Source organism: Aplosporella prunicola, assembly GCF_010093885.1.
Source record: "Aplosporella prunicola CBS 121167 unplaced genomic scaffold K452scaffold_51, whole genome shotgun sequence".
NCBI classification, from domain to species: domain Eukaryota; kingdom Fungi; phylum Ascomycota; class Dothideomycetes; order Botryosphaeriales; family Aplosporellaceae; genus Aplosporella; species Aplosporella prunicola.
The window spans coordinates 1-19,454 of NW_022983579.1; the positions used below are offsets into that span (position 1 = coordinate 1).

The following is a 19,454-nucleotide window of genomic DNA, read 5'->3' on the forward strand; positions in this document are numbered from 1 at the left end:
GTTGTTGCAGCTGTTGTTGCAGCTGTTGTTGCAGCTGTTGCAAATCTTGATTTTGGTTCTGCGGCACGACGGGCACGACGATTTCTCCTCTACCTGCATCGACACCATCGTTGTTGACCGCTAGGGCCATGTTCGTGTTGTTGCCGACCGGGGGCGGCGGAGCGTTATTCATGTTGGCGTTCGTGATCGAATTGGACATGATATGAAGAAGGAAGAAGGAATGGCAGACGTGGGTCTGACAAAAGATCTGTTTTATTTTGCCTAACCCGATCAGGCAACGCCTCTTTCACGCGTTGTCTGACAGCACCCGTCACAGAATTAACGCAGCACTGACCAATCTGGCCTCCGACATAAACTTCTTTGTGCCGCTTCTCTTGACGTATTAAAGCTAGACATAAGAACACTAGAGAACAACCACCAAGCTCTATCTATCTCCAGGATTCTAAAACCTTGGATGGTAGCGAACAAAGAATAAAAAGTTAAACAAACAAAAAGGATTCCGATTATCTAGAGGCTTTACACTCAACCCGCATAGGACGGCAAAGAATCTCTTGCACTGCCCCAGCTCACACGATAATGAGCTGGAGCTGTACGTGAAACATGTGCTCTAGCTAATTAGGCTTTGCGTTTGGCCAGATTCGAACTTGTGTTGGGCAATGGAGATTGGTACCTAATACCACTGCACCAACCGGCGGAACCATATTGCAAGGAAACTGGCTTAACCAGCATATAAGCCCCCTTTTGTGTTAGCTGACTAAGGGCCAAGAAATTCCCTTTACTACAGCTTTGGCGCTCTTTCGACAAGAGAATCCTAGATATGATGTCGTTGTTTCCAGAACTTATTGTAGTTGTCGATTTTTCTCTATAGACATGCAATTTTATTGCTCATGTGCGCACTTCAACACAGGCTAACCAGTAGTTTTCATTTTCTTGTCGCAATTCTACCCTATCCGACTGATACACAATGCTTCATACCGCAGAAGTGTAAAACATTCTCTTTACTGACCCTTAGAATCACGACCACTAGCCTTTCTGACTGCGAAAGTCTTTTGAGCACGCTTTTTTGTTGGTGTAGTGGTGCGGCCGTTCAGTTCATCAACGGCCTTTACGATATCTCCGAGCATAACCTCAGGGACGTTCTTGTAAGAGTTGCGAGAACCTTCGGCTTGACGTTCGTTGGCCTTCTTGATCGCCAAATTCACACCTTCATCCCTGTTGCCACGGGTAAGACTAGAAAGCTGCTTCCACGCCTCTAGAAAGTTCGAGGAACAATCCCGCGCCATCTTGTCTACAAGGGTATTGCGCGGGTGGGCACTGGACGCGAACTTGTGCAGGCCGATGCCACCGCTGCAAGGCGAATGGACGGGACGGTGGTGACCCCACCACTGTGTAATGTCCTGGAAGACCTCGCCATCTCTCTTCCAATCATCACCAATCGCTCCGATGTCACGGTCCCTGACCTTTTTCGAGTTATCGTTGCACTGTTGATAGTTCATCGCCAGCTGGAACTGCATGCGCTTGGTTGGGCGGCTAGATTGTATCTAGATTGAGAAACATCAGTGTAGAATTCGTTTTCTTAAGTCAAGGGTTTGGACTTACTTCATCATCTTCACTTTCGGTGGATTCACCATCATCATCGGTAGCTTCCTCGTCAGATTTGCTGAACTCTGTGTCGCTTTGGGTGCTGTAACCGCTGCTGTCGGTATGCTCGTCTTGAAATGAAGCTAGCTCGGCGTTCACGGTCGCATGGTGGTCGGTTGTGAGGGAGTTGCTAATGATCGAGGTATCATCGTCCTTGGTTGAAGAATGACTTGCGACCTGTGGAGAGCTGGCAGGTTGGAGATTGCGATGGTAGGAATTGCCAGGTTGAGAGTTGTCGGGGTGAGAGCTGGCATGGTGAGACCCAGAGTCGGCAGGGCGAGAGCCGTCAGATCGAGGTCCGACAGAGCGAGGGTCGGCAGAGCGTGAGCTGACAGGGTGCGAGCTGGCGGGGCGGGGGTTGACAAATTCGAGACTTGGGTTGATAGAAAGTATGATGTCTCTAAACGAAGACATTGCGAATTGTGTGCGAGGCGAGTATGCACTGGAATTGGGTGGAAGGAACGAGGGAAGCGGGGCTTTATAGGAAGCGACGCTAAAAAATGGTAACACCCTAAGTTAGTTACCATCAGCCTGTTAACACATTGAAAGGCGTTGAAATTTTACAGTGGCTGCGCCCCCATACTTTCGAACCTTGCGTGAAATATAGCAAGCTACCATATACGGCGGGCCTGGGGCAAGAGAACGGACTCTGTTCCTCAGTCGAGTCCACGGATATTGATATTTCATGTCGGTAGAAAATGATTTGTTAGGTCGAGACAGTAGCGACGCTGTCTGGATGCTAGCACAATAAGAAGCATACGGTTCAGGCGGAATCGCGGAGGCTGGAACAACCGAGTACTCAGCCTCGAGGCACCCGTCCCGTATCACCGGATCCTCTCAGCGTTTCCCTCGTAGCGAAACCCACGGGTCCTACGCGCACACTCACCTCTTCCGCGCTCAGCAGATTCGGACCCTTGGAAAGGCACTCGTCAGTATATTCGGCTAGAATTTGCATACCCTTACGCACATCTCTGCCCTAATAACTAGAGAGATGCTTTGAGCAGTCAACACTAATCTCAACAGTCGGGAGCTGCTGACCAACCAAGCCGTCGTAGCCAATCTGGAGTGTAGAGTGACTGTAAGCTGGCCTGCCCCCATATCGAAGATCTGCTTGGTCGGCCGACTAACTTCATCGGGTTGCAGGCTAACTCACTGTCTCTAATATTTTAACACACGCCTTCAGTCGTTGACAAGTTCAACTCCATCCATCTCCACCACACCTTCAAGCCACAACCAAACGACAACCCAAAATGTCCAACACCGACAATACCAACAGCTCGCGCCCGCCGCCTGACGGCACCCCTCCCAGTACTAGCCCTGTCCTTTTACTGCACTCTGCTGATGGTTGTAACGACTTCAAGCTAGACAGTGTCATCGTCGCAGGCTCGAAGACTGGCACTCAAGCCGTCATGGCTCGCAGACGCGGCCAGGACAACCAACCTCGCTCGACTCGCAACCGTGGCGAAATCGACCAAGCTTGCTCCGACTACATCCTCGGCAATGCCACTGACGATCATCGGGACCTCCCTGTTGCGAGCGACGTCCGCCCGAAGCCCAAGGTGACAGACGTCGGTAAATCATTTGCTTACAAGGACTGCGTGCCAGCCAAGCAGATGGAACGTGAGTCGTGGATCCGCCGCGCTATGGTAGCCTGGGGCTTTGATCCCGCTGACTTTTCTGGATTTCTGGAATTCGTGGGCGGGATGGCGCCGTGGGAGGAGGTCGAAAGCCGTTACGGAGCTGGCCCACAGCACAGGGTACACGTAAAGTTCGCCGACCGAGGAGTACCCAAGCATCCACACGACTGGCCTGTCGGCTTCTCTTCAACGCTTGCAAAGTACGCTGACTAGCTATAATCGCAACTACGGTCGAAACCTACTAGCCTTAGAGCGCGGTGAGCGCCACCGCGGGAACTCAAGGATACGCGGCATACATGAGTTGCTCGTATCGGATATCAACAATGCCATGAATAGGATCGGTGAGGCGATCAGTGGTGGCGAGCATGTGTCCAGTTCGAAGCCTGATTCAACACCTCTGCCATCTGAGGACCCGACTTTGAAGCCTCTCGGTTCCAAGACATCTTCTACGGATGCCGTTAGTCAGGGGAACCTGATTCGTTGGGATGCTGACAACTGCCTGAAGCTGATCAAGGGCGAACGCACTGAGACGAACTTTGGAAGATGGGCGAGGAAGGAGAAAGTTGACATCACTAACGTAATTGTCCCTGGGGTCATGATCTCTTCATCAGAGGACTTTCTCCGCAGCAAGTTCGACTACGTCGTGAGACGCTACGTTGACGTCCACAACAACTTAAAGCAAGTCACTGAGACGTACCGTCACGCAAATGCCATCGGCGAGATGCGTGCCCTTCACGACCTGACTATCGCCCTCTACCGTGCTTCGGTCACGAAGAGCCACGTGGCTTATGTGAAGCACGTCCGCGAGGAAAAGGCCAAGACGATGGTCACGTTCTCCCGTAAGCCTGTCAAGAAGTTTGGTAATTTTTTCCGTTACTCCCCCTACCCTGCTCCGAAGTCCCACAAATGATATACGCATTAACGTATGCATGGGGCTCTCAGGCACAACACGACACCGGAAGGCAGTGGCTCGGGAATTGATACGGAATTGGTACCGCTACTTCCATTGGGGCTGTTGTACAATGGGTAGTTAGCTTGTCTTCTGACCAGATACTTGATGAAAGCTGCAAAACATTCAACGAAAACCCTTTCAGTCAAAACATTTGCATGTGAGATGAGAAAGCTGTACTAAGAAGATATACATGGTGTGCACGGAAAATGAGCAGCAGGGCGAAGGATATATTCCATTCCTCTGTAGCGCGAGATGCCTGTAGCTCGAGGGCAGGAGACTTACTCAGACATTGGATAAATTTTAGCGTGGATTGCCGCAAAAAGACATCAAAATAAAAGAAGCCGCTCGCAAGAAGCGAGGCGTGAGGTTTGGATAAGCATGCGGACAGATCAGGCTAATGGCCGCTAGAAATTCAATCCCTGCATCGCGTCATCTGGCGGGGAACCAGAATTTCTGTGCCGCCAACACGACCCGAATGCGCTTCGTTCCTCCACCATCTCTCCTCCGTTCTCTCAACTTCACCCGCTCTGTCTTCCTGCCCTCGAAAAGAATCATGGCCGACGTTGCTACTTCGTACCCGGGTAATTGCGCATCTCGAATCCCTCACTGCGCGCTTTCGACGCGCAATCTCTGCCGCTGCTAACACCTGCAGACCCCGTCCACATCGCCGTCATTGGCGGCACCGGCCTGCAGTCGCTCCCTAACTTCACGCTCGCCGCGACTCTCAATGTCAGCACTCCCTGGGGCATCCCGTCGTCGCCCATCTCGATCCTGCACCACCCGTCCCCCACAACGGGCAAGCCGATCCCGATCGCCTTCCTCTCGCGTCACGGCCTAAACCACGAATTGGCTCCTCACGAGGTCCCGAGCCAGGCCAACATTGCCGCTCTGCGCAGCATTGGCGTGCGCACCATCATCGCATTCAGCGCCGTCGGCAGTCTGAGGGAGGAGGTGCGGCCGCGCGACTTCGTCGTCCCGGACCAAATCATCGACCGCACCAAGGGCATCCGGCCCTTCACCTTCTTCGAGGGTGGCATGGTCGGTCACGTTGGCTTCGGCGACCCCTTCGACGAGGGTCTTGCCAAGGTTGTGCGCAAGTGCGGCCACAGTCTCGAGGGCGAGGGCGTCACGCTGCACGACAAGGGCACGCTGGTTGTCATGGGTATGTAAACTCGGACGTACGGCTGATTGGGCTGTGACTAACACTACGACAGAGGGTCCTCAGTTCTCAACCCGCGCCGAGTCCAACCTGTACCGCAGCTGGGGTGGCAGTGTCATCAACATGTCGGCGCTGCCCGAGGCCAAGCTGGCGCGCGAGGCTGAAATTGGCTACCAGATGATCTGCATGGCCACCGACTACGACTGCTGGCACACGACCGAGGACGTCAACGTCGAGATGGTCATGGGCCACATGAAGGCCAACAGCGAGAACGCGCGCCGTTTCATCGGTGCCGTCCTTGATGCCCTGTCCGCCCAGGAGCACAGTGATCTCGTCTCTGCGAAGCACCTCGAGGGCCAGATGAAGTTCGCCGGCGGTATCACCAAGCCCGAGGGCCGCAAGAAGGAGGCGCTGGACAAGCTGAGCTGGCTCTTCCCCGGCTACTTCCAGTAAGCGGGACAAGATACAAAGTGGCGGAGAGAGTTGGATGCACAGGTATGCTGGTTCATTGTCTGCAAGAGATGGCTGAGATGAGTCACTGTTCATAGAGCATAGACGGTGCGTGTCGATATCCCATACACAGTACATAGAGTAAGTGCGCGACGACTGCAAAGAGCAAGAAAGTTTGAAATCTAGAGACCGTTACATCAACTTCCTAATCTTACCCCTATGTCGTCTGCGATCTGGACCTCTTTCTCCATATTGCGTGGCTCGAGCGACAAACTTTTCGACCACGTCAACAAGCCACATCCGTCCGTCCCTGGTCTGCAGCGTGCGTCACTGCAGCCAACCACAGACCTTGCCCGTGCACCACGCCGACTGACGTTTGCGGGACCGGAATAATGGGTTTCGGTATTGTTTCAGACCCACGGAGTTTCCTGTTGTGCAACCATGCCTTGGGTTGGTCCGCACGTGGCTGTCGCAATCTGTCGTACTGAATTGGCCAGTGGGTGATGGGAGTTATGGCAAAGATGGTTTGCGCAGGTAGGTGACGCCGTTGACGCTGTTGACGCTATTGATCTGGCTGTGCTGCGCCCCTGTGGCTTGGGATGGAGCGAGATACGAAGCTAGTGTAGGAACAAAGACGAGCTTGCGCAGCTGGTGTGCTGGATGATGTGCTGAAGATGCAATAGCGTGCGACTAGTTAGGTAAGGGACAAGGGTTCTGGCAAAGACGAGCCGAACGGATGAGATGCTGTGCACGAAACAGGTCCTGGCCAGGCGTGCACGGGCCGCTCCCCCAGACGAAAGCAGGGACATGGACGCTACGTCATCCTCCCTTCCCGCAGCCAAGCTTTTCTGGCCATGACAAGCTCAGCCAAGCGTTGCTCCAGTGCGTTGTTGTCTAGCTAACACGGGTAAGACGGCCCTGTGATCTTGTTTTGCGCGTAACTGACGTTTGCTGTTGTCGCAGCGCGCGTACAAGAGCTCGCGAGGGGCCGACCTTCGTTCCTGCCTTCTCCATCCCTCCCTTGCCTAAGCACTAACTCCAGTTCGTTGCCCTCGCCCAAGCTCGAGGCTTCAGCAACTTTCCTCCACTCGCCAGTCCCGACGCAATCACAATGGGTCTCTTCTCGCGCAACACCAGGCCCGCCGATGCGAACACGGCCCACAGCACTGGCAGCACTGCCCCAGCTAACGGTCATCACGCTGAGAAGACGGGTCGCCACCACACCTATGGCGATGGATCGTTCAACCGCCGTCCTCCTTTTGGCCAGTGGCTGAAGACGACATGGTAAGGCACTTCCGTGAACCAGTCCGCGACACGCCTAACGATTTCCAGGCTTGACATCCTCACCATGGCCGTCATGGGCGCCATTGGCCTCGGTGTCTACCAAGCTGACCCTGCTCCCTCCCGTTCCTTCCCTGTCTACTTCGAAGACGGTCAGGTCGTCTACCCGGACTTCGCGTACCCGCGCCGCCATGAGATCATTCCCATCTGGGCTGCTGCTCTTTTGGCCGCTCTGGTGCCTATTGCCATCTTCTTCATCTGCCAGATTCGCATTCGCAGCTTCTGGGACCTGAACAACTCCATCATCGGTCTGCTGTACTCGCTCATCACAGCTGCCGTCTTCCAGGTCTTCGTCAAGTGGCTCATTGGTGGTCTGAGGCCTCACTTTGTATGTCTTCGCTGAATCGTTCCAGCACTACAAATACTAACAAGCCTCCAGTACGATGTCTGCAAGCCTGCCGTGCCCCTCACCGGCGCGCAGACTGGCAATGGACTGAAGATGCTCTTCTACGACCGCAGCGTCTGCACCGGCGACCCGTCTGCGATCAACGACAGCTTGGAGTCTATGCCTTCTGGCCATACGACGGCAGCCTTCGCCGGCTTCGTCTACCTCTCCCTTTACCTCAACGCCAAGCTCAAGGTCTGCTCCAACTACCACCCTGCGATGTGGAAATTGATCGCAGTGATGGCTCCCCTGCTCGCCGCCACCCTCATCGGCGGTGCCCTCACCATCGATAAGTTCCACAACTGGTACGACGTGGTCGCCGGCGCCGTCATCGGCACTCTCATGGCCTTCACCGCTTACCGCATGGTCTACGCGTCCGTCTGGGACTTCCGCTTCAACCACGTCCCGCTCGTGCGCCACGCTCCGTTCACGTACGGTGGCGGCGAGGCGGCCGCGCCGTTCATGGGCTTCCACGATGCGATGTGGACGAGAAAGGCGGGCTGGGGTACTATGGATGGTTTGGCCGCGATCGGTGGCGCGCCATTCGATGCCACGGCTGCTTCTGGTGGCTTGGCCAGTGCGGCGGGCGCTGCGAGCGGGTATGGTCACGGCCATGGCCATGGCTACGGTCATGGTGCTGGCACTGGCAACGGTGTGCGTCACAGCATTGAGCGTAGGCCGGTGGGAGGCACTGCGCCGCCGGAGCACATGGTCTAAGTTTGAGTGGCCTCACGCTTCGTGTGATGGTATTGACCAGTTCTTCCCTTTACTGGTGGATCGCGTGCGTGCTGGAGTATCGTGCATGCGGTGGTATGCGCGGATAATACATTGTTGAAGGTGGTGGTAATTCTTGAAGGGATTGGTTAGTTCTGATGGTGGTGGAAGACACGGATACCCCTTTTGCTGATTCTTCTGGTGGCTTTGCTATGAAGTTACTTTGTTAGTTGGGTAGTAGTTCTTAGTTTGCTGGACAGGCTTAATGCTTATGAGACAAGTATAATGAGATATGGGTTTTCTTTTATGATTGCTTGCTTCTTTGCTTGATACTTCGGTTTTGTGTTTTGGGGTTTGGTGCTTTGTGCTAGTGAGTGGTCATGGCCTTCCCCGTCTTGGTCGTAAGAGCTGTGGCGCGGCGTAGTGCAGGATAAACGCAATATCGTAGAATAGGCTGCTGCTGCGGGATGCCGTAGGCCACTAGCATAGGCGTTGGACCCTGCTGACGCATAACTTAGTGCAACCGTCGCAATTGAGTACAAAGGATCTGTAAAAAGTGTATGTCACGGCTTGCATGTTGAGTGGTTCGAACGTCCGAACTCCAAGAGAACCTTTAACATGTAAAATTATAGAGTTGTCTATATAAGAATAAATTATTTTCAAAAAGCAAAACTCTTATCCTCCTCTTGCATTGCAAGAGAGAGGACTCTTAAGAGAAAGCCAGGTAGTCAAAATAGGTATGTGCTCCTAAAAACCTAAACCCTTTTTATTAGATAACCAAACTTAATGTGACTACCACTCGGCCAGTGAGTCAGCGCGAGGACGTACAAACGAGTACGCTAAAATTTTCGCATTTGCAATTGATAAAGAGACAAAGAGGCCTTCTTACTTAACACGTATTCTTTCACATTTCTGACCGCCACATCATCTAGCCATAATCCCTCTCTAGGTTTATTAAGAGGCTGCTATTCATGTCGCTCCACGTATGTTATATATGTCTCGTCATACAAATTGTGTGTCGTGCTCAAACCTTTTCAAACGGACTAGTAGCCATATCAGCTTAAACCACGCCTGGATTGCTATGGATAGAGATTTAATAAAACTACAAAGGCATGGAAATATGCGACTAGTGTCGTATAAGCTTGGATGAGAAATGTATATGCCATTTGATATCACTTCATGGAATACGATCCCGCTCCAGCTCAAGGGCTTTGCAGTGGGTACACAGGAAACCTCATTGTGTAGATACGAAATCGTGGATAGCTAGCTCTCCAATGAATTTCTACACAGTCCAATTCTTTGTTTTATGCCCATGAAGCACCCATCTGCAGAACCACCCACAAGCTTCCACAGGCTCCGAAACATGAGGCTACGGAACCATGCCTTCATTCTAACACCCAGTCCAAGTCCAACGTACGTCTATGACACTTTTCAGAGACCTAAGGAGCGAAGAGAGCGGTAATGGTCGCGTTCGTAGAACTAAAAAGTGTCAGTATTGAGGACCGAAACAGTGTGGGCCGCTCAGACTCACTTGTGTTGGACCTTCTTGAACTTGTAAAAGCGCTGTAGGTAGTACCTACGGAGGCTAAGACGACGAGCCAGGTTGAGGGATGCACCAATTTTGCTCAGTGCATCATCAATGGCAGGGGAAGAGATATCCCTCTGCTGAAGGTTCTTGAGATGTCCCACGCTCTGCATCAAACCATTACGAGCGGTACTCTCGTTCTGACGAGCCTCGAAGACAGTGGCTCTCAGTGCTTTCAAATCCAGGTCGTCAACGGACTCAACATGCAAAACGTCCTCAAGGCTCAAGGTGGTACTGTTGTCCGCGAAAAACGCAGCGTTGGTCTCCAAGATGAGGCGAGCTTCGAGCAAAAGGTCCTTCTCGGCAGCGTCAGACAGGGCGGCGACATCGGACGCAGAAATGGTAGGAACAACTGCGAGTGCGCCCTCGCCCTTAGACTGGAGAAGCTCTTCATGGTCGATTGCGGCAAGGATATCGCAATGCAATAATTCCATCACATTCTTCCAGCTCGAAGGGCTAACAGGGCGCTGACGCTGATACTGCTGGTCGCGGAGAATGGCGACGCCGTAAAGTCGCTTTTGAAGGGTCAAACCGGCAAACCTACGGAGACTCGACAAAAATTGCGACGAAACGTCTCTGGCAGGCTTCTCTTGGATGTTTGTTCTATTTCCGACCTCCAGCACCGATCTCTTGGAGTGAGAGCTCACCCGACCTGGAGTAGGATCGACTAGTGGACGCATGTCTAAATCAAGACACTCTAGAATGTTCTGGACAGATGGGAGAATGTCCCAGTCCTCGCGCACTCCCTTGATGGAGCGATCCCGCTCCTTCTGAGTATCGTCGCAGCATTGGTTATAAGGCAAGTTGGGCGGGAACCGACGCTTGGTCGAGGAAGGCACGGTGGCGGAGGTTTCATCCTGCTCGTCGTCAATGGGTTGCTGGCCGTCATCAGGCTGTTGGTCTAAGACGCCCTGCTCGTTGGTCTCGTCATGTTCAGTGACGATAAACTGATCAGCGGTAGGTGCGTGCTGAGTGACGGTGGGCTGCTCATCACTGGACTGGTCGTCATTGGATTGGTCGCCGGTGGGCTGCTCGTCAGTGAATTGCTCGTCGATGGACTGGTCGCCGATGAACTGGTCGCCGGTGGACTGGTTGTCGGTGGGCTCGGCAATCTGATCAGCGACAAGAGCGTGCTGAGTGACAGTAGGTTGGACATTGGCGGGCTGGTTGGCCTGTTGAAGAAAAAGTGTCAGACTTGCGTTTAGAAAAGCCGCGTCGGAAGGGTGCCGGTCAGGCGGAAGGTGAAAGACATAGAGTTAGAGTGAGACCTACCACTTCGCGACCGCGCCTCTGCCGTCTGAGCGAGTTAGCAACACGGTTGAGAGCCCGGCGACTGGTTGGAGACAAGTCCCGGCGAGTAGCGGCTTCGTGCAGTTGAGCTGTCAAACGTTTACCAATATCGGCGCGGAAGCCGTGCGGTGCGGTGACGGGCGGGCGGGCCATTTTCGCGGGGCCGAATGCATCGGAGTGTAAGATTTTGAGAGCATGGCGAAGTGGAAATATATAGTGTGGGGAAAGCTTGGGTGAATGCCGTGTGAATGCACTAATGAATGTTAAGAGGTGGTTTAAGAAGATTCTGTTAACCATTCAGTCACCAGCACCATACGCGAACACGGGCCATGGCATCACTGAAATGCCGTCCAGTCATCACTACTCATATTCCTCCAAATCTGTGATCTCAAGCTAACAGACTCTAGGTTTCGTAATCTCGTAATATATACTGATAAAAGCTGTATCACAAAGCCAAAGTCCATAGAGCGATTAGGCGAAAGAATCTACAGAACGTTACTTTGTAAGACAAGCACTGGCCCCGACATACCTACCCGACACCTATGAGACTACAAACCTAAGTAGACGTTATATTAATGATTGGGTCACCAGTAAGGTCCACGGCTGTCGACCTTCAGGACCAACACGCGTCTGCTTTTCCTCCCAAGCCTTTCTTCCCTCCCTCACCCCAACAAAAATTACCAACGCCAACATGAATGACCAGCAGAATGATCCCTCGCCGCCCTAAAAGCGATTTGCACCGGCGATCGCGCCCATCCAAGAGCTCCTCAGACGAAAAGATGGGGAGATTCAATACCCACAGTGGTTTCCGACCTGAACAGCCACCCGTTTCACTAAAGAATCTTGAATGATAGAGTAGCTGTAGTTTAATCCGGTACACTCTTCATGGCAGATACAACCACCGTTCTGCAAATTATACACAAATTTCGCAGTCCCAAATTTTTTTTTGCCTCTCACTCCATCACTTCCCTCTTCCCTCTCGGCAACAGCGCCAATAGAACTGGCACCAACCTACAATGCCGCATGGCCTAGACAGGGAGTCTTCTACGAAAGTTTTTAAGAGCCGGCGAAGATGGCTTCGCGCAAGGAACATCAGAGGAACAATGAGAATATAGGGGATGCTGCGACTGTGTAGACCAATGTAAGAATCCGTCTTTCTTAGACACCGAAACCGCATGCAGTGATGATGGCAGTGTCCCGGAAGGCTAGTGCAGCAGGCAAAACACCGTCGGTTCGGTAGGAGATGCGAAAATAGAGCGATATTCCGAGAACATCTACAATCTAATATGTTCTATTCCATCTCTTGTAGTACTTGTCGTACTGGTGGTTTGTTGTATGAAAGATTCGTGTTAAAGCAGGTCGTGCGAAGCCATGCACCCACAAAAACCACTGTAGGATTTAAAGCCTTTCAGCAAAAAATTTGGTGCACTTGTTTGTGCGTCCTCGTGCTGGCTCACTGGCCGAGTGGTAATCGCTTCGGTTATCTAATAAAAAGGTTTAGGTTTTTAACAGCACATACCTTGTTGACTACCGGGCTTTCTTTTAAGCATCCTCTCTCTTGCAACGTAAGAGGGGGATAAGAGTTTTGCTTTTTCATTGTTAAAGCAGGTCACGCGAAGTTATGCACTCACCCAACTTACTTTGGGGTTATAGAACCTTTTAGCGAAATCTTTTAGTGTACTTGTTTGTACGTCCTCGCGCTGGTTCACTGGCCGAGTGGTAATCACTTCGATTATCTAATAAAAAGGTTCATGGCATTTGGGGGCTCTCTTTCCGATTACGTGGCTTTCTCTTAAATATCTTCTTCTCTTGCAGCGCAAGAGGGGGGGATAAGAGTTTTGATGTTAAAGCAGGCCGCGCAGCCATCTACTCTCTAGTATTATAAAGCCTTTTAGCAAGATTTTTTTGGTGTACTTGTTTGTACGTCCTCGTGCTGGTTCACTGGCCGAGTGATTATCACATCAGTGATTTCCTAATAAAAAAGCTCATGGGATTTAGGGTTTCGTCTAACTACATGGCTTTCTCTCGATAATCCTTCCTCTTGCAACTGCATGAGGGGGATGAGAGTTTTGTCTCTCAAAGTAAATGTTAAGAATTCTTTTGCTTTTTAATTTCTTTTTTGCAATATTCGTACACATGTTAAAGCATGGTTAAGGGCAACGTGCCGGCCTTGTCCCACAACAAAGCGAAGTGTCTTGGCAAGCACATTTGAGGTCCCATTGTCCAGAAAGAAAGCTTTCTTAGAGCAGCATGAGTGCCAGCTCCTGTGCATTCAGGGCCTCATCAGCTCAGACGTGCCAAAGCAACATGCACGACATGCCCATCGTCACTGAAATGGTTACAGGAGAACCTCCAGGCAAGTGTAGAACAAAGCCAACAAGAGACTGTAGGCAGCAGCAAGCAAGCCCCAAGCCACAAGCACAAGCACGACCAGCCAAACATAAGCACACACATTCCTCAAGAGCCTCAGACGTCAGACAGAAGTAGTATGTAGCATTCGCAAAGCTCAAGAAGAAGCAGCCACCCAGCCCAGCCTCGTCGACCGAGCCACACAGCAAGCAAACTACCTAACTACCCAAACTCTGCCACATCGTGAATCATCAAAGCCGTCAGAAAGCCGCTGTAGCGGGCGTACCAGCACACACGCACAACCGAGACGCCGTTCCAGCAAGTAAACAAGCAAGCAAGCACCATGTATGTCCCGGCATCAACTCCTCCCTAGAGAGCACTGCCACCGATCGCACAGACAGACATGCCGCTCCAGGACAGGCTGGAGTCCATGACACAAGGCCACTCGCTCACTCACTCACTCGCCAGCAGCCTGCTCCGCCGCGGCCTTGCGCTTCGCGCACGCGCTGGTTGCGCCACCGCCGTTGTTCTGCGCAGAAGGATGTACGTCAGTGAATCCAACGACCACAACAACAAAACACTCGGCTTAGACAGCACTCACAGCATCGGCACCAGTCTTCGCGCTCTTCTTTCCGCACTTCTTCGCGCCACCCTCCTCGTTCTCGCCACCAGCAGCGACTTCACGCTCGCGCTTGACGCCGGCTTGCTGCTGCTGCTGCTGCTGCTGTTGCTGGTACCGGTGCAGCTGTGCAAGCTGCTGCTGTTGGAGCTGTGCGAGCTGCTCTTGCTGGCGCATCGTGCCTGCGGCGAAAATCGGGGGAGGGGGACCGTACGGACCAGGTTGACCATTCGGACCATTCGGACCAGGCGGACCAAAGAGACCGGGAGGACCAGGAGGACCAAAGAGACCGGGGGGACCAGCCATGCCCATGCCCATGCCCATGTTGGCTCCGTTCAGCAAGCCCGGGTGCCCATGCTGCATGTAGTTGTTGTAGTTGTCGTACCCATGGTTACCAAGGACGGGGGCCGAGTGGCGGTGCGGGTGCGCCATGGGGGCGTTGTTGGTGGCGACAGTGCGGACATTGCCATGGCAGTCGACACCGGTGACGACGGCGTTCGTGTTCGGAGCGATCGGACCAGGACCGGGACCAGGACCGGGAGCGGGGTTGGGGCCGGGGCCAAAGCCGGGGCCGGGGTTGGGGGCGGCGCCCTGCGGCATCTGGGGGACGGCCATGCCGTTGACGCGGAGATTGTACGTGCCGGGGTGGTGGTGGTGCGCGCCGCCGTTCTGCTGCATCATGAGTCCGGCGGGGTGAGGGGGAGCAGCGGGCTCCTGCTGGGGCTGGCCTTGAGGCTGACCTTGGGGCTGAACTTGAGGCTGGCGAGCCTGAGCTTGACCCTGGACTTCACTTTGAGCTTGACGTTGACCACAAGTGACACGGGGATGAGCATGTACCTGCGGATTGGCCTGAGCCTGAGCTTGAACCTGCGCAGGAAGAGCGACCAGAGCCCTCTGAGGGTTGTAGAGATCAACGTCCGACTTGACCTTGATATCAGCGCCGTTGACCTCGAAGCTCAGGGAGATGTCGACACTGAAGTTGTTCGTACGGCGCTGCTGTCCGAGAGTGGTGAGGTAGGCAGAGATCATCTGATGGTCGACGGCGAGCGAGACTTGACAGAGCGCATTGTAGACGTTGTCGTGGTTTGCCACGTCGCGCATGCTGAAGTAGCGGCTGCACTCCGCGCACGACGTCATGGTTGCGGATGCTCGATCGATTGCGTCAAGTCGCGATGGAAACGAAAGTCGGCGGAGGACAAAGGAACGTGGGGTTGAGAGCTGAGAGCGCTTATGTGCGCTGCCGTGGTGACTGTATGTGAACGCCGACCGTGTTATGACCGTCAGTGTGGCTGTCAGTACGCTAACCAAGCAGGGAAAGTTGTAAAGCCACAGAAACATGGAAGAAGATGTGAGCAGACAGTCACTAAGTGCGCGCCGGTCGTTCTCTTTCCGCGTAAACAATTGCGACACGCTGCCACCAGGCCAGTCGTCGACGGCGGCGCATCTCAACCTTACCCATGACAAAAGGCCGATGCGGAACATTTGAATGCCAACCTCGAGCTCCATGAGGACAGCTTGCTCTAGAAATGAACAGAAGGATTAAGAAATGTTGCTCCCTTGAGCGCCAACAAGATACGTCACGTAGTATCGCGCTGTTGTCGTCAGCAAGTTGTTCATGTACCACAAAGTCATAAAGCGTACCAGTCCGTTCATCTATAAATTCAAACCGTGACGCCGTTCCGTAAGGGTATTCCTATATGCGACCTCGCAACGCTGTCCGCGAGCTCAATCAAACGCCAACTCTTCGTCCAAGGCGCGCAACACAGCCCTCTGTTCCTTTCTCCGGAGCTCCTCCGCATCGACCATCTCTTCCTGTTTCTGATCCAGTGACACCTCTCCTGCCTCCACAGCCTCGCGTTCCAGCCCTGCCAATACACCCTCGATCTTTTCCCTCATCCTCCGAACGCCCTCGACTTCCTCCCTCTTCTTGTTCAGCTGATCCTCCATCATGGTAATCAAGGTCGCTCGCGCCTGGTGCGGTCGATATTCGTTAATCAAGTGGTGGCAATTCAGCAGCAGCGTCTCAATGTCCTGAAACTTGTCATGCCAGAGCCCGGGGTTGATAGAGAGGACACCGACAAACTCCAGGAAATTGAGGAGTAGTGACTGTGTCATCTTCTTCAGGTAGAAGGCCCGGTCATGCGTCCATTGCGATTGCGTGCCTGCGCCGGAGGAGGGTGATGCGGGCGTTTCGGTTTCGGGCGCCGACGGGTAGAGTTGCTCGATGCCCATATCCTTCAGGGATGGGAGGGGCTCATTTATCTGCTTACTGTGTCAGCTACTGGTCAGAGGGCGTTTCAAGAGCTGCGGGCGCGCACATCGTAGTGATCGCCGAAGCTCCGGTATTTCCCAGACGTTGGCGGTTCCGGGGGAACAAGGTAGCGCAATTCGGCTGGTAGATCCGGCAACTTGATCGCATCGCCTTCGGATTGCTGGGATTCTTCTCCAGCGGACGTGCCTTTGGCTTTTGCGGCATCTTGGAGCTCTTTTAGGCGTGCGCGGTTCTCGGGGGTGAAGTGCTTGTAGAAAGGCGGAGGCGCGGGAAAGGTCGCGCTGAGTATGTTGTCCTGATTTTCGTCCGCCATGGTGCTAGATGATATGGATTTGAGGTCAGGTCTGGCTTCAAGATGGTGGCGCGACCCAAGGCCAGAGAGAAGCAGTTGGGTGAGGTTAGAGATCAGCGGCCCTGCAGCTAAGCTTTAGGAGCTTGGACCCTGTGCCTGCATCTACCGGACATCAACCGAGCAGTATGCACCAAGATTCACATGGAGCCGTCGCAGATGATATGATGACTTTCATACGTATGATCTATCAATGCTCTTGTTTATGCACCCAGCTTCTCCTGTGGTACCCACCCCCGCTTCTAGTGTGGCCGTGACCCATAAAGCTCCATCAATCAATCCTGACGCTGCCAACGTCGCCAAACGCCTTGAAGTCCGCCTCATCCTCTGGCGCTCTCGCCTCATTCATGCCTCCTCGCATGCCTCAAATTACGCTTCCAGAGACTATCCTGGAGGAAGTGCACACCCTTGGGTTTCCGGTGTTGACGTCCGATTTGGCCTTGTGCCGTGCATTTCGGCATGCCGGTATCGGGTCTATCAATCACAACCCGAAGGAAGTGTGATCGCGGCTCGAAGCCCGTGTTAGGACTTGGCCTAGCAGCTTTGGATCATAATCCATCTGCTACCGTAGGTTTTTGCTCCAGCGAGCACCAGGAAGCTGGAACGCGAGTTTCGTATGTCGTTACAAAGGAGATTAGATTGATCTCTCATTTGCGCTTGAGATGAGAGTACAGCCATCCGCCGCCGAGGGCGAGCAGCACGCCGGCCGCTTCGGTTTGCGTAGGCAATTTGCCTTCCAGGTACCAGCCGCCGGAAAGAATTAGGATAGTCTTAAGGTTGCCGACAACGTTGAACTAAGATGAGTTAGCAAATATTTACTTTTTCCGTCGGAGCTCAGCTTACAGTCAAGGCCGACGTGCGGCTAATGATAAGGAACTGAGACAGGTTGAGGAGACAAGCCATGACGCCAGAGCCGAGCAAAGACCAGTAAATGTTCGTGGGTATCGTGCCTGGAGCTCCTGTTAGCGCGATGATCGTCACCTAGATAGCGCGCAACTTACGGAAATCAGGAACAGTGTCTAAGACAGGCACAAAAAAGATAAGGAGAAAAGCAGAAAGCGGAGCCTGATTCAACAGAAGCTGCTGCGCAGTGACCTCCAAGTCTTCAATCTTCTTGCCGATCAAAATCTGGTAAAATCCCGTGATCACAACGGCTCCAACGGCAATGATCGCCCCAAGGGGATTGCTTTGCGCTGAGCTTGAGTTTGTCAAGCTCACACCAAGACAAATGCAGAGAATCGCTAGAGCCTTGGACATGGAAATTGGTGTCTTGAACATGACGAACGTGATCAAGACGACAACGGGCGTCGTCATGACTTTGGCAAGCTGATAAAATCCAATGGTGTTGTAGGACAAGGACATGTTGCCCAGGATGACATATGCGGTGAAAAGGACACAGATAGGAAGAATTTTCCGAACGGGCAGCCTGACGGGTTTGAAAGCTCGGAATGGCGCGCGGCTGGCAAGCCAAAGTACGGCGGCGGTGCAGGCAAAATGCCAGATGGTGAAGAGCACTTGGGCGTCATGCATTTGCGGGTCGGAGAAGATCTTTTTGCTCAGGAATACCATGGCAACCGTGGCGAAGGTATTGAGGGCGATACATAATGCCGTGGCAATTTTTTCCTTGATCGAGGGTGGCGACGTTGTCCGGTCTGGGTTCCATTGCGGGAGTCCAGTCGGGGATGGTGGTACGGAGTAGACCTGGGTCAAAGGTTCCTTCTTCTCTAAGCGGGTGTCAGCATGTTGGTGAGATGGACGCTAGCATCGGGCAACGTACCCATGGCTGACATGGTGGGGCAAGAAAACGGTGCTAGTAAACCAGTTCCCGCGGCAATGGAGTAGGATGACGGTGTGGGGAAGGGGGCTGCGGCCTTGTCAAGAGTAGCTCAATCTCAAAACATCCATCCAAGAATGAAGATGAAAGCAGGAGGGAAAGGCTAATATGAAGTAGTGAGGCGTGGCGGCGCAAGGCAGCAGTCAGCCGCTAGTTATAAGGCAAACACATGGAGTGGCTGAAAAAGCGCGCTTAGAGTTGGCCCCTAATCTGCGGTTTCACGCTCGGGGCTTGGCTCGTGGGAGTCGGCTTCCGCACGGCTCAGGGACGGGACCGACATGACCGGGTAGAGCGGGCGGTCGGCTGTTACGAGCATGGGGCGAGGGAGTGGATAGTGTGGACCAGTGTGTTTTCGATGCGCTGTGTAGCAACAGGCAGCTCTCGGCGAGACGCCTGCGCAGCTTCGACCGTCGCGGAACATTGTTGATGCGGGGAAAAGGAGCGCTCGCGACTCGGCAAAATCTCCCCAACTTCACACCGAACCGGATGATCACGAGGGAGAGACCAGAGACGCTACGACCGCCCGATACCAGAGCTCGGGGAGTGGAGGCGTCGACCAGGATCTGATCGCCGCGCTTGAGGAGCTCCAGTGTCCGTTTCGAGTAACCGAACGAATGATGGCGCGAGATCACAATGCCTTTTCTGGCGCCTGAAACCCTGTCGGACCTAGTCCCGTTGTTGCCAGCAGATCAGACGTCTCACCGTGCTGATGATGCATAAACGGCAGCAGCCCATTGCTCCCGACTCTGGGGCTTCCGCTGACCGGTTACCGGTGTCCCTGGACCGCCCGGCCGGATTTGCAAGGAATGAAGGTAGGCGCAGCCGGCGGTGGGCCTCAATGTTCGGCGCATGAACATGTCTCAGACATTCCGGAAGT

At 53.4% G+C, this 19,454-nt stretch overlaps 8 protein-coding genes across 8 annotated transcripts; 3 read left to right on the forward strand and 5 right to left on the reverse strand.

The window, feature by feature from the left end:
• Positions 1 to 998: 998 nt before the first annotated feature.
• On the reverse strand, positions 999 to 2,217 carry K452DRAFT_344003 (uncharacterized protein; the record flags this gene model as incomplete). The annotated part of the gene is made up of 2 exons (XM_033545419.1): positions 1,600 to 2,217; positions 999 to 1,541 (listed from the first exon to the last, which is right to left on the reverse strand). Exons 1-2 carry the CDS (start codon positions 2,053 to 2,055, stop codon positions 999 to 1,001), a joined length of 999 nt encoding a protein of 332 aa, XP_033392045.1. The 5' UTR covers positions 2,056 to 2,217.
• A 351-nt stretch (positions 2,218 to 2,568) lies between these two features.
• K452DRAFT_138095 (uncharacterized protein) lies at positions 2,569 to 3,727 on the forward strand. Its single transcript, XM_033535360.1, has one exon. It carries the CDS (start codon positions 2,892 to 2,894, stop codon positions 3,489 to 3,491), a length of 600 nt encoding a protein of 199 aa, XP_033392046.1. The 5' UTR covers positions 2,569 to 2,891; the 3' UTR covers positions 3,492 to 3,727.
• Positions 3,728 to 4,708: 981 nt separating this feature from the next.
• K452DRAFT_280095 (uncharacterized protein) lies at positions 4,709 to 6,067 on the forward strand. Its single transcript, XM_033539441.1, has 3 exons — positions 4,709 to 4,811; positions 4,883 to 5,392; positions 5,445 to 6,067. The coding sequence occupies exons 1-3, from the start codon at positions 4,784 to 4,786 to the stop codon at positions 5,840 to 5,842; spliced, it is 936 nt and encodes a 311-aa protein (XP_033392047.1). The 5' UTR covers positions 4,709 to 4,783; the 3' UTR covers positions 5,843 to 6,067.
• A 644-nt stretch (positions 6,068 to 6,711) lies between these two features.
• Positions 6,712 to 8,578, forward strand: K452DRAFT_362590 (uncharacterized protein). The gene is made up of 4 exons (XM_033546515.1): positions 6,712 to 6,746; positions 6,803 to 7,123; positions 7,172 to 7,508; positions 7,560 to 8,578. Exons 2-4 carry the CDS (start codon positions 6,951 to 6,953, stop codon positions 8,280 to 8,282), a joined length of 1,233 nt encoding a protein of 410 aa, XP_033392048.1. The 5' UTR covers positions 6,712 to 6,746; positions 6,803 to 6,950; the 3' UTR covers positions 8,283 to 8,578.
• A 1,140-nt stretch (positions 8,579 to 9,718) lies between these two features.
• On the reverse strand, positions 9,719 to 11,307 carry K452DRAFT_302824 (uncharacterized protein; the record flags this gene model as incomplete). The annotated part of the gene is made up of 3 exons (XM_033542640.1): positions 9,719 to 9,758; positions 9,811 to 11,036; positions 11,137 to 11,307. 3 exons carry the CDS (start codon positions 11,305 to 11,307, stop codon positions 9,719 to 9,721), a joined length of 1,437 nt encoding a protein of 478 aa, XP_033392049.1.
• Positions 11,308 to 13,894: 2,587 nt separating this feature from the next.
• Positions 13,895 to 15,713, reverse strand: K452DRAFT_138111 (uncharacterized protein). The gene is made up of 3 exons (XM_033535361.1): positions 14,960 to 15,713; positions 14,105 to 14,902; positions 13,895 to 14,032 (listed from the first exon to the last, which is right to left on the reverse strand). The coding sequence occupies exons 1-3, from the start codon at positions 15,626 to 15,628 to the stop codon at positions 13,961 to 13,963; spliced, it is 1,539 nt and encodes a 512-aa protein (XP_033392050.1). The 5' UTR covers positions 15,629 to 15,713; the 3' UTR covers positions 13,895 to 13,960.
• Positions 15,714 to 15,847: 134 nt separating this feature from the next.
• K452DRAFT_237669 (uncharacterized protein) lies at positions 15,848 to 16,707 on the reverse strand (the record flags this gene model as incomplete). Its single annotated transcript, XM_033537606.1, has 2 exons — positions 15,848 to 16,384; positions 16,441 to 16,707. The coding sequence occupies 2 exons, from the start codon at positions 16,705 to 16,707 to the stop codon at positions 15,848 to 15,850; spliced, it is 804 nt and encodes a 267-aa protein (XP_033392051.1).
• A 205-nt stretch (positions 16,708 to 16,912) lies between these two features.
• K452DRAFT_259224 (uncharacterized protein) lies at positions 16,913 to 18,924 on the reverse strand. Its single transcript, XM_033538487.1, has 4 exons — positions 18,521 to 18,924; positions 17,745 to 18,467; positions 17,587 to 17,693; positions 16,913 to 17,537 (listed from the first exon to the last, which is right to left on the reverse strand). The coding sequence occupies exons 1-4, from the start codon at positions 18,531 to 18,533 to the stop codon at positions 17,391 to 17,393; spliced, it is 990 nt and encodes a 329-aa protein (XP_033392052.1). The 5' UTR covers positions 18,534 to 18,924; the 3' UTR covers positions 16,913 to 17,390.
• Between the last annotated feature and the right edge of the window lie 530 nt (positions 18,925 to 19,454).